We start from the raw sequence: 13592 nt of genomic DNA, 5'->3' as shown, positions 1-13592 counted from the left end.
TGCCGTTAGTTGATTACGTACATGTAAGAGTGTCTCGACCAAGTTGGTATAATGATGAAAATAATTTTTGATTGGGATTCTTAATCCAGATGTAATGTTTATGCACGAAGTAGGTTTTGCTTTCATAATGAGAGTGAACAATTGTGGTGGTGGTGGTGGTGGTGGTGGTGGTGGTGGTGGTGGTTATTTTACCTGACTGCTAAGAAAGCATAAATGCTTGTTAGTAAGCAACCAGACGCCGACGGCTTCAGGTCCTTTCCGAGGGATCTGGTAATGTGTTAGAGGGAATTTGTATTAAGTATCATGTTTCTTTATAGCACAATATGATATTCAACTCTTAAAGATGAAGTTGAGTTCTAGTCATGCGATTGCATTGTGAAAGAAACGGTGTGGAACCGACCAGAAAAGGTTGATCATCTAGCATATAAGAATTTGTGTGTATTGCAAGGTTCTGGAATCATCAAAATGATAAGAAATTTGGCCAAGTCTTGGTAAAGTTACAAACACTTGCACAGAAAGATGTATATGGGACTACACGAACACATGGCGTAAAAAGCCGGCCCCCCCCCCCCCCCCCCCCCCGATTTTTACGATGTTACATGCATATTTAGAATATGAAGGCATTTGAAGAGCCATGCTTTTCAGGGAACATGTCTTAACTGATGTTCTTCCGCACTTGCATAATAAAAATGAGTAATGCTCACAAATTATTTTTCACCTCTTCCAAGAACTCAACCTTCTCTTTAAATTTGAAACAACTCCATTGCACTAGAGCATTGATATAATATGTATTATGTAATGAATATATTTACACAGATTTAATAAATTTCATTGATGCAAGTCACTTCTACTGCTTGCATGTTTATTTCTGTGGTATATTTCATGGGTTTGTATGATCACGTTTTGGTGAAATTTTTGTTATTCTACCTGCACACACAGTGGAGAATGATCTGATTGTAAATGTGATGTTATGCTGAATCATAACAGTGATTATGACCATGGTGGTATAGTGGTGTTATGCATTATACATATGATTGTGTGATAATGATCTCGATCTCTTTTTTATGTATTTTCTTCTGTTTCTTTTTCTTCTCACTCTCTCTCTCTCTCCTCTTGTCTGTTCTTTTTCTTCTTGATATCCCCTTCTCCTCCTCCTCATGCAATCTTCATTTCCTTCTCTTCCTTCTCCACCCTTTTCTTCTTCTCTTTCTATCCTTCCATCTTCTTCTTTTCTTTCTATCCTTCCACCTTCTTCTTTTCTTTTCCTCTTCCTCTCCACTCCTCTATCCTATCTCCTCTCTTATTCTCCCCCTCTCTCTCTCTCTCTCTCTCTCCCCTCTCTCTCTCTCTCGCCTCCCTCTTCCCCTCTCTCTCTTGTGTTTCTCTTGTCTCTTTACTCTTGAACCTACTCCATGCTCTAATGTTCCTGACTCTCCTCACCCTGGGGCAGTCATTTGTGTTTTAGTGTCAGATTTTAAATTGTCAACATAACGAATATCAAATACTGAATACATGTACATGCCTAAGTCATTGGAAATACTATATTTACTAAAAATCTGGGCACTTTTGATTCTCACAACAATTACTGCACAGAATGTTTACCCTTCCACTATAAAATGAGCAAAGCAAACTACAATATAAAACCACAGACAAGATTATATGACAATACATGAGAACTATAGATAAAACATGTTTAATCGTAACAAATAGTTACATTTCATTAATATTATAATCAAATTATCATTCTGGAAATGCATATTATCTGCATGCAAACCTCGATGAGTTGGAGAAATTGATCAATAATATGGTTGACAGAAACATCAGAGATAACTACATTGCATTCCTAAGCACAATTACACACACGAAAGCATAATTATTCTCATATAGCTGCAAATGCTTCAAAAAAGCAGAAAATTACACTTGCATGATAAATTAATATATCACTAGAAGTATATAATATATATATATGTTATGCACTACGCAAAAGAAAAATTCTTTGGTCTGGTCTACACTGACAATGAAGTTATATCTACCTGAATTGTAAAACACACACACACACACAGAAAAAGACAATTTTGTTTTAAAGAGTGATATAAAGATTTAACCACGATTTGATCACAATGATTCAACTACATGAGATCTGTATAATGTTCACTTATCACTTATTTCACAATTCAGGAACAAGGAGACATTTTAGGTACAATTTCTACTTTTTTTTGGTATTTTACAGCCAACGTAAGTGTGGTCATTACTATTTGTGACAAGTACAGTGTGTATATATATGTAAAAATGTGAACATGAACAGGGCTATGTCAAGTCATAACAAGTGACTTAATATTAACTGCGAATCTATATGGTTTGGTTTGATGATTTGTTTTACCCGACTGCTATGTGGATGCTTGTAAGTAAGCAACCAGGGGACCAACCGCTTTAAGTCCTCTCCGATGGACTTGGTAACGGTGACTATATATGCCTTACCAAAGGGCACTAGCTAGCACATCGACTTGATTTTGAGCCCAAGTCCTCCCGGTTACGAGAACACTGCTCCACTGAGCCATTGCGTCTCCTTGATGTAATTCAGACCTGCCAACCTCTGGAGTTCAAAAACTGTATTCTTAAATCCCAAAAGTTGTATTTTACTGACAAAAGTTGTATTCTAAAAAAAAAACACTGACTGTTACGCAGATCAATGCCTCTTTTAGTTCCTAAATACAGGAAGAATTTTTTTTATAGATCATTGGTCGAATATGCATGATTTCGTCGCGACTGGTGTGTTCGATGAACCAATGAACATCCCCAAATTGTAGATGTGAGATGCTTGTAGGATACTTTATAGGACAGAATGGGCATTTTGCCATTGAAAATGGCACACACAGATACAAAATTAAAAATTAATTTTTGTTGAAAATCGTATTTTATTGAGGAAAATCGTACTGTCGTATTTGCTTCTAAATATCGTACTAAATATGACTTAATCGTACTGGTTGGCAGGTCTGGTAATTGTATCTCCCTTTTTGGTACAGTTGATTGTATCTTGCATGAATTATCTGTTTTTGTTACAGCATATTAATCATAAAAAATACATCTGATTGAAGGAGATACAAAAAACTTGGCGGAGATGCAAGGGAGTGAATTTCTAAGGTCCTGTGTATCCTTTGAAAAGAAAGAACTAAACTCAAATATAATCTACCGCAGTTCCACAGCATGAATAATGTTCCACATCATTGCAAATATTTGTAGAGAAATAAAATGAAGGGGGTATCATTTGGAAAAGCCTTTTATTTTTTGCTACAGGGTTCTACAAATAATAATATCACATTGCTTAGTAAATGCACAATACCAACATGATCTCTATGCCTATTAGAACATCATTGTTTTAATGTCACAAAAACTTTACACAATCTAGAACGATTGTGTTTTCAGATCAGATTTAATCTAATCCAACTGAGTTGGTCATGCAACTACAATGATTAGTATGCAGTATATAACAATTGTCATGGATACTGCTGTTTGGAATCATCCAACAAATTTACAAATAAAATTTCCTCAAGACTCCATCTTGAGGAAAAGTGCACACAGAAATAAATGTTTGTACAAAACTGCACACAAACGTGGCATGAATGTTTGGTAAAAAATGCCCGGTATGTTTGTTGTCATATTATGAATTGGACAACATTTGAAGGGCAATCTTTGCAGGGGATATTTCTATTATGATATCCTTTCGAACTGACACAAGAGGAATATGAATGCTCACACACAAATGATTTCTATCTTTTCACCGGAAATCAACCTCCTCTTTCAACAAAAAAACTTAAGCATGCACCCTTACCACTCAACCACATCACCATTTATCTACTACCGACTGAATGCCAGGTTTCAGGATGTTCAATCCAGACTTGAATCTCTCAGGTATCGTCTTGCCTATCCGTGCTGCTTCCGCTCCCAGAAGAGCCCCAAGAGCCGAGCCTCGGTTACAGTTCTCCCCTGGGGTAAAGAAAAGGGGGACAGAGCTGCTAAATATTTTGTTGTATTATGTTGTCATTGGTTTATTGGGGTAAAAAAACAGATGAAAATGCAGCTAAGGGCTGAAGTTGTTCAATTTACAGAGTAAAAAGTAACTGGAATTAAAATACAATGACAATACATTAAAAGATATTGAAAACTGAACAAATATGTATATTTACATGTGATTTCAAAGTTTCATTGTTGAAGGTAATATACAAAGTTTGGGTAATATTTCAACAGGATTTGATTATGATATCTAAAATTTGCATTACCATTGTGAAACCTATATTGTTAGAATTAGCAACTTTGAAAAGATTGGGTTCTAAAACGCTAAGGAATTTCGAGAAATCAAAATATTGAATTTATTGGTGCTCCCGATAAAATTCAAATAGCGCCTACAGCCACATAATGGTAGCTGCGACCATGAAAATCTTGGAATACGCAGTTGTGATACATAATTTCCAAACGGGAATAGAAAATTGGTTGATTTTAGTCAAGAAACATTGAATCATCTTGTTTTAAAGCTAGAGTAATATCAATCTTGAGAGGGAGCTATACAAAATAAAAAGTTTATTATTCACAATTTCATCATTTTACGTGTCCATCTTTAACTTCACTGCGTTCTTGCATTGTAGGGGCAAGGAGAACTATGCCTATAATCACTATTTTTCACTATATACTGCTCAGCAGTCAGTTGCGAGTTTCATGCCTTCAGTTTTTACCCATTTAGTGCCGGCCTAGAATCTTCAAATGCGGTTAATAAAGAAATTAAAAAGAATGCTATTGTAATTTCTAAAAATGGAACGCACTCAATTTTTAAAAAACATAATGGACTGTAGGCTTTTCTAGATGTTAAAGGTAATACAAAGTTTTGGGAAATTTTGAAAATTGGTTGGATAGCAATTCTTTACAACTCTGATATATTTGGATGCCCCTGTGGATGTATTATAAGCACTAGAAAAATTAGCCCCTAAAACACTTCTGCTTTCGTATAAAATTGAACATCAAGAGCGCTTATGGCCATACAGTTGTAGCTGCGACCATGAAAATCTCAGAATTGTAGTTGTGATATATAATTTCCAAACGGAAATAGCCAATCGGTCGATTTTAGTAAAAAAACATTGTTTTATGGCTTAATTAATATCTTGACCTTAAGAGGGAGCTTTACATCATAAAGAGTTTATTATTTACAATTCCATAACTTAAGACTCAATTTCAACCGCGACAACGATCACTGAATATTGTAGGATCGCATATGTTTCCAATATGTTCATTTGAACCAAATTCATGACCCAATACCAAAACTTTGTATCACCTTTAAAGTAGACTTATCTTTAAAATGTTACAGGTATTTGAAATGACGGTCTTACCTCCACAGTTTGTGTTCGCTAACATACCACCTTCAAAGTCATCATGGAATTCATAGGCAAGGAAAAACATGGATACCATAGATCCCTTGATGTAGCAAGCCAAACCCATCTGACTAACGGCAGACTGGTAGATTTCTAATCTCTTCTCTGAGCCCTTCTCATACCTACATAAAGACAGAGAATGGAATAAATGTTAACAGTCCAGTCTTATTTGAGATTAAAGGAGACTGGTAGATTCTCAACCTCTTCGCTGAACCTTTGCCATCCCTTTATACCTTTAGGCAGCATGAAAGAAATGTTAACAGTCCACTGAGTCCCAATCTAATTTAATGAAACAAATGCAGACTGGTAGGTTTCTAATCCCATCTCTCAGCCTAATAATACCTGAACAGTTATAAAGTCCCCTGCAGGAACAAACTGTGTCTGTATATTCCTGTACACTGTACATACTGTGTTTGCAAAGTACTCTGTTTGAAAGTATCAAATTTTCAATAACTTGAGTTTGCTAGATCGAAAAATAAATGTGAATTTTGTACCCGGCCAACATGTCAGGAAACCATATCACATTTGTATACACATAACCAAAGATCCTTTTCTAATGTTCATAGTTTAGAAAATAGGGGTTAACAAAATTATTTTGTTCATGCTTTGGAAGATCAAATTCTTAATTTTTCTTATTGAATCGCAATTGCCCTTTGAACTCACTTTCTTGCTTTCTTGGAGTACTCTTCAAAGAGTTTGGGTAGCCTGACATTGCCAATAGGGGGCGACGTGAGAGCTTCGTTGATCTTCTCTCTAAGGCTTTCCCCGTTGAGGATACCATGGAGAGTACGGGCGTAGACATCCACGAAAGGGTCAAGGTTGACCGAGGCATGGGTCATGCGGGTCAACTTCACCGCTTGCTGAGGGCAAAGGGCATATAAAGGTAAAGTCTGTCGAACAGGGAGTGATAATTGCATCATGATATATCACTTTTCATTTAATATACCACTGTAAATAATAGGTATGCCATATCAAAGCAAGATAAAGGTCTTCAGGGCCCTGTTTCATATTATAGTATTAATGACTGCTTTGAGAGAAATAGTTGTTTTTATACGCTCAAGGGAAGGTTAGAATTGTGCTATTACCCGAGGCGTGCCGAGGGCAATAGCCCAATTGTAACCTTCCCGAGAGCGTATAAAAACAACTATTTCTCGAATATTAAAGCAGTCATTAATACTTTTATATGCCAAAAAAAAAATTAAAAAAAATAAAAAATAAAAAACTTTTGTCGAAGATGGGATTCGATCTTTTGCGTACAAAGGGTGATGTAACTAAAATCACCGCCTTAAACCGCTTGGCTATCGCGCTCTGTTACAATACATTGCAGTTGTTTCTTATATATACAATAAAATGGATTGAAAATGGCTTCGCGTGGTGGATGCTTCGCGGCTGCTCCATTAAACAGGCCCTTCTTTTACTTTTGCAATGCATATTGGCACGAATTTAGATCAAGATCTATCGGCAGATGTTGTTTTTTTGTTTTTGGAAGTTTATTTCGTCTTCATGTCAACAATGCAAGATAAAATTGTCGGTAAGATCGATCGAGATTCAATTGTATTGAAATTACCGACCAATTCTTCGCACACGTACAGTATCCTCGATCGCTCAGACCATTTTTTAACATGTAAACCTATGGGGTAACCATGGAGACTGAACTATTTTCCCAATAACCATGGTTACTGGGATTATAGAACTGTTTTAACCACGGTTACTGGGAATTTTACAGAAATAGTTGAAGTTTATGAATGCAATTTCGACCAATCAGATGGCTGGATTTCTTAAGTGAGGTATATAAAACTTATTATCAATAAAAAGTTGCAGTAACTGTAATAAGCTAATGAAATAGTTGCATCTGATTGGCTGAGAGCAATATTGTTATAGATATGTGACATTTGTTATTGATAACAATTTCAATGAAACCTGCTTTAAAAAAACCTCTGTCCTCGTAAATGTATATATAAACAAGGCCACTTGGGCATTCTGTGTTTCCTTTTAAAGGTTTTCTTTTGGTAACTTGTACAAAAGTAACTGCTACATAGAGCCTACATTTTCTTGTGTCTCTTGAGTAGCCAATGCCCATTTTCAAATCCAAGTGGCATAGGGTTCCTCGATTACACTCATCCCAAAATATGACCAAGGGTCAACCTCTCTTATGAATTCATTTTTAATGAAAAGGCAAGCTAAAAATGTGATTATTTGGGTTTTTGTTGCTTGCTTGTCAAATAAATTTGGAGTATATTGCATCCAAAAATGTTGGAACCTTTCTTTCTTTCTTGTTTTCCCCCTCGCTTGTCGGGAATTTCTGAATGGGAGTTCTACCACCCTCCCCCCTACAAAAAAAAACCTGCAAGAAAAAAAAGCGACACCTGGGCCCCATTTCACTAAACTTGTCATCAGTGAACATAATGACAATTTTTGTTATAAGCTACTGAAATCCTTGCTTCTGATTGGTTATCAGCAGATTTGTCACTTGTCATTGCAAAAAGGCTTTGTGAAACAGGTCTCTGCTGGTTCTTACCTTAGCTGCTTCATCTACCGGTTTGTCTGCATACTGAATGATGAGAGGGATAGGATGAACAAGGGCACCTATCCCATCAATATTGTGATCGAGATGCTTGTTTTCTAGGTCTTTGACCCGTTTCTCTACGTATGACATTACTTCCTCTGGTTGTGTTGGGCTACCATTCTTATCCCAGCTCCTATTGGGAAAAAAGGGAGAAGGTGGGCATTTTATCTAAATTGCTTCTCTTCATCCAGGTGTTGAATGGGCACCTGATAGGATGCAGAAGTCAAATATAATTTTGTTAAAAATTGTCAGCATTTGTAAGCATTTGTAAAATTGTGCCTGGCTAAATATGCTCCCAGCCTCTTTTGGGAAGAAAAAAATAATAATTTTAAATAATAAGTATTTTATCTAAGAAGTCAAATTGAATATAGTTATGTTTAGCATTAGCATCAAGTGCCCAACAATCGCCCAGGAATCCATCAATCGGTTCTTGAGATAACACGATTACGAAAACAGGACATATGGACAACCCAAAAACATAATGCCTCTGGCTACTTTGTAACAGAGGCATCATCATCAATAGTGCATCTTTCATAAACTGACAGGTTCAGTGACCCAATCAAAATTCTATATCAAGTGTCTCTCCAAGTTCCTCGGTCTTGAGCCATCCGTTTCAGCATTTCATACCCTGTTGCTCCACATTCTGTGATTACATCATCTAGGAAGCCTTTGCGAGGTCTTCCCCTCTTCTTCTTTCCACGTATATGACCTTCTATGACTCTGATCATCAAGCCCTCATCATGCCGCATTATGTGTCCAAGCCATTTCTTCTGTCTCTCTCTAATCGTTTAAAGCAGCACCCGCTTTTCTTGAGCTCTCGATGCAATACGTAGGCATACAAATCCAAATTGTGGATTTTATTTCCATAAAGTGTTTTGATTTGATTTGATTTATATCAAGCATTCTTATGATCAAACCCCTATGAACCCCTCTGTCTTCCATACTCACTTGAAAAACTCTCTATGGTAGGATTCTGCGTAGGTGTCGTTGTGGGTGTTGGGCGTGGTCATAAAATGGACGTAGTCCGTCATGATGGAGGAGAGGACAGCGTCATACGAGGCATCGGGGTCTTTAGAGGCTTGGATTGCTGCCCTCAACGCACAATGATTGTTCAGTGTGTTGTCACCTGCTGCCATCCCTATCAAATGTAAAGAGATTTTGAACAGTCAAGTGAAAGCTGGTTTTGGGTACTCGCAGTTAAGCTTCATAGATGCTAATGATGATGATAGTCATGATGATAACATTACTACTACTACTACTGTACTACTACTATTACCACCACCACTATTACTACTTCTACAACTACCGTACTACAAGAAGAAGAAGAAGAAGAAGAAGAAGAAGAAGAAGCCGCCGCCACTGGCTCAACGACAAGAGGCCATGATTTCAAGATTGTCAAACAGCGTTTCAACACAAAACTTAGGCAGTAGGCCTATAGTTTCTCAATAAGGAATGTAAATAATTGGAATGCCCTGCCTAAGGAATTAGTCAATGCTGCCACCATTAACCAATTCAAGTCATCCCTAGAAAGGTATTGGAGAAACAATCCAATTCAGTTTGAACCATACTTGAGACGGGATGCAACAGTAAAGAGGGACAAATAAGCTAAGCTTCCAGTCTCTACACCCAAGTATACCCAAGTAAGAAAAAGAAAAAGAAGGAGAAGAAGAATATATAAAGCATACTAATTGATGTGTCTATCTTACCCTGATGGTAATGCACTGATCTATCGTTCTTGGTCCAGTATTGCAGCTTGCCATGTAAGATGATATCACCTATAACACTCTTCTGCTTCCCACTGAATGTTGATCTACCTGCACCACCTGGAGAATAAAAAACATATTCAAGGAATATATATTAATTAAATTTATTTAATGGTATATTCATTCAAAATCTGTTTCACAGTCTAGGCTGAATTATATAATTTGTTTACAAATAAAAACAAAAATAAATAAATATCATAATACATAACAATACTTTATCAACATATTATAAGGAATAAAAGAATGATACACAATTTGGCATGGTAAATGTGAATCATAATTAACATGATTAATATAATCCAATTGATTTTTTTTGTTTGAAGGAAAAGAAAGAAGAAAAAGCAGAGTTAGAAGTCATTGAGAAGAGGAGGGGAAAGGTATACAAGCAAGGAAAATAACAGGAAAGATGGATGAAGAGAAGAGAGAGACTGAATGTAGAAGGCTCTAGTAACGACAAACAATATTAAAGTGTGATCCTGTAATTAAACTGACAATATGAAATTGAGACTGTAAGGTTCTCAAACGATCCATTGATTAATCATCGTAGAAAATAAGGCATTTCATCATATGTCATCATAATGAATGTCAACTAATGTGTGTTGGTTATTGAAATCTATATTGTGTATTATGCATTGGTACATTTCTTTCTTGTATAGTACTGTCCAGGATCAAACCTCAATTAAACATTTTATTAAATCAAGTTTTATAATTCTGCAGGAATTCGTATTCGTCCTTAATTTGTATGTAGATGACTTTTGTAAATTTGCATCTAGGTGCTGCTGTAAAGGATGCGAACAAAAACTAGTTCCTTATGCTGCTTGTAAGTATCGGCTTGCATGATGATATAGATATACAGTAGGCTCCCTCTCTCTCTCTCTCTCACACGGTGCACCCGCAAGCCTACTGTATAGTTCCTTATGGTTATTCAGAGGAAGAATTGATATTTTGACAGGCACCTGTCTCTAGTTTGTTCAAAAGAACAAGACATGGTTTTTACAAATGTTTAATACACTTCTGTTTTAGTTCAATGACAGATTTCTTTCAGAGGGAAATACATAACTTCGAACACAACGTACCTACTGCTGATATTGTCAAGATACTCGTAGGATGTCTCTTGCGAGGGGCTTCGAATCCGGTCAACCAACCGTTGAAATCCCTCTTGATGTTGTCTGTGTCGTAGTACCAGTGGACAGGCATGGAGAGGGAGTCGCCTATAAACATGCCGTACAGGGCGTCCTCACGCATCTTGTTGTTGGTATGTGGCATGGTGCTGGAGAAACAAGAGTGATTAAGTCTACAGAAATGACGATTAAACAAATTCATCAATTGAGTATATATCCATGACTTCCAATTTTAAAATCTCTGTAGCTAAACAACCAGGCCTGAAGTTTGTTTGACCTACTTAAAAATGACTACCTTCCAATATGAAGTTCAGAGAAAATTATTGCATAGGCCTAATTGAGGCCTATTTTAATCAAATAGACTCGGACGTTTGTATTTTCTATGCCGTTTTGGATCTTAAATTGAAGTCAATTTCAAAACATTTTCATTTCACATGATATGTACATACCAAACTTCAAGAATGGATGAGAATGTATTTATTTTTTGTCTGCTGTATATTGGGGGAGGGGGAGAAGGGTTGAGACAAAACATTAAAGGTAAAGACCAGTTATGGTCATGCGATTGCATTGTGAAAGAAACGTTGTGGAATCGATCAGAAAAGGTTGATCATTTAGCATCTAGCATCTGCAAGGTTCTGGAATCATCAAAATGATAAGAAATTTGGCCCATTCTTCGTAAAGTTACAAGTACTATACACAGAAAGATGTATATGGGACTACCCTATATCTCTCACAGACCATGAGAGAAACAAATTTACCAAATATATGAATTAGTAGGCGGTTTCCCAGCAAATTTGTTATCATCATGTATTAGTCAAAACATATTCTTTCACATGATTGGTAATGAGAGCTTCCATTTCTTTTTTTTGAAATTGGGGCGTTTCCAATACTGGTCTTTACCTTTAATTCTAAATTGTTATACTGACAGCAAAATATAAAAGAAAACTAACATCTTGGGTAATATTTCATTCACGAAATGAATCATATTGAATTTTCTACAACAAGCCTTTTAGAATTAAGGAAACAAGGAAAAGGAAATCAAATTAAGGATATTTTTTAACACACTTAACAAAAACTGAAACCTAAAGGCAAAAAAAAGTCTTTTAATAGGTTACATTTAAACTTACATTTTAGGCTATGTACATTCAAATAAAATCTTTAAAAATGAAAGATTTAAAAAAGTCTATTATCTTTGAGAAGAGATTTAATTGTATCCACTTCATACCTGTCTGAGTGTTGAGTTGACTTCTCTGGTGACGTGTGGACTGGGGAGTTTGGCGGTTGGTCTTGGATCCTAGGCTGGAGGTTTGTCACCACAAACCAACTAAAGATGGAGGCGGTGGCTACGAGGGTGACCCCAGGTACTAGTCTTTGATGTCTGGTGTGGTGGTATAGGCCTTGGAGCAGCAGAGTTCCCTTCCTGGTGATGGTCTTCAACAACATAGATCTGAATGGATGGGACTGGGCAACAAAATGAAATTTTTTATAAAAAAGGGAGTTTGCTTCTACGATCAAATCAAGGCAATGTGCAAACAAAATAGCTGCAAATGAATTCTTTTGATTATTCATGATCACTAAAATACACATTAAAAATAACACTTTTAGATGCCATCCTATTACTACATTTAACATTATAAGGAAAATGCCTTATCTTATAAAACATGAACACAAAACTCAAAAGTGTTCTTCTTCTATTTCTAATCCTTCTCTTCCTCCTTTATTTCCTCCTCCTCCTTTTCTTCTTCTTTTTCTACTCATCCTTATTCTACTTCCTCTCATCCTTCTTCTTCTTCTTTTTCTAATTCCTCTCATCCTTCATATATTCTATGCTTTGCTGGAGTGGTATAACTTAGCTTCTTCGTCTTCTCTGATCCAATTCACTACCATTTTTTCTACCAAATGCACACTAAACTCCATCTGAGCCTTAAACAAGCAAAAAAGATACTATTTACACTTTTATTCATCAATCTAATTGTATTTTAGGCACCACCATCCATCAAAATTGAACAAAAGTCAAAAGTGAAAATCGAGGCTTAGACATGGTAGCTCAGTGTAAACATACACCGAATTTAGCGTGTGGGACCGACTTGTAATTATGCAATCTGAATAAAACAATAGTTCTAATATAATATGAATATATAAGAATACAGTAATTTCATACCTTTGATTATTGAAAACTACTTGTCTCTAAATAACTTTGGTATGCTGACACTCTGCTTATGACCCGCACAGCTCGAGGAAATGTTCCGAGGTAACACAGCTTCTAGTGTTTACAGCCGATGTTATGAAAGGTAAGTTATGAAACCGGTAATGGGCGGGGCTTATATAACACATGACAGCTGCCTGCATTCATTGCATGCGTTATGAGAGCTGTTTGATTGACAGTACGATGTCATAATCATTTATTGATATTATTCATGTTCATATGGCCCCTAAAGGGCAATACAATATCAACTTATTATTTTCTAAAAATGTTGGCGAGGGAAGCTTATAATATGCATGAGCCCTAATCAATCTGACGTTAACCCCTCCCCCAACCCCCCCCCCCCCCCCCGCGGATTATTATTCCTATATTATGCCTAATAAGCCCGCCTGAGGTGATTTACTTGCTTTTTAGAAAAGACAAATTTTGGTGTGCGAAAGGAGGCGAAACGGCCGCAGGGGGGGGGGGGGGGGGGGGGGTCGAGAAAACTACTTCTTCCCTCCTTATTGAAAGAGATCAAGT

General features: G+C 36.5%; 1 protein-coding gene across 2 annotated transcripts; it reads right to left on the bottom strand.

The window, feature by feature from the left end:
* Window positions 1-2905: 2905 nt before the first annotated feature.
* On the bottom strand, window positions 2906-13182 carry LOC585441. Of its 2 annotated transcripts, none has more exons than XM_011685270.2 (9): window positions 13029-13182; window positions 12093-12328; window positions 10823-11040; window positions 9690-9806; window positions 8932-9121; window positions 7936-8116; window positions 6081-6277; window positions 5376-5539; window positions 2906-3984 (listed from the first exon to the last, which is right to left on the bottom strand). In XM_011685270.2, the coding sequence occupies exons 2-9, from the start codon at window positions 12308-12310 to the stop codon at window positions 3842-3844; spliced, it is 1428 nt and encodes a 475-aa protein (XP_011683572.2). In that variant the 5' UTR covers window positions 12311-12328; window positions 13029-13182; the 3' UTR covers window positions 2906-3841. The 2 variants fall into 2 exon arrangements, with proteins under 2 accessions (XP_011683572.2, XP_790362.2); XM_785269.5 differs by having other exon boundaries at window positions 10823-11016; window positions 13029-13181.
* Between the last annotated feature and the right edge of the window lie 410 nt (window positions 13183-13592).

This window comes from Strongylocentrotus purpuratus, unplaced genomic scaffold (assembly GCF_000002235.5).
Source record: "Strongylocentrotus purpuratus isolate Spur 01 unplaced genomic scaffold, Spur_5.0 spur5_scaffold_12, whole genome shotgun sequence".
NCBI lineage: Eukaryota > Metazoa > Echinodermata > Echinoidea > Camarodonta > Strongylocentrotidae > Strongylocentrotus > Strongylocentrotus purpuratus.
Note: the sequence above shows the minus strand (reverse complement) of the source record. Positions and strands in the feature narration are given on the sequence as shown.

Bases quoted from the DNA above. Each gene is read 5' to 3' on its own strand.
- LOC585441 (XM_011685270.2), bottom strand. From the start codon at position 12,310: ATGTTGTTGAAGACCATCACCAGGAAGGGAACTCTGCTGCTCCAAGGC. The intron at 11,041-12,092 runs GTATGAAGTGGA...TCATTTCTGTAG, and splicing joins TCAACTCAACACTCAGACAG to ACTTAATCACTCTTGTTTCT. The intron at 9,807-10,822 runs GTACGTTGTGTT...TTTATTCTCCAG, and splicing joins CTTGACAATATCAGCAGTAG to GTGGTGCAGGTAGATCAACA.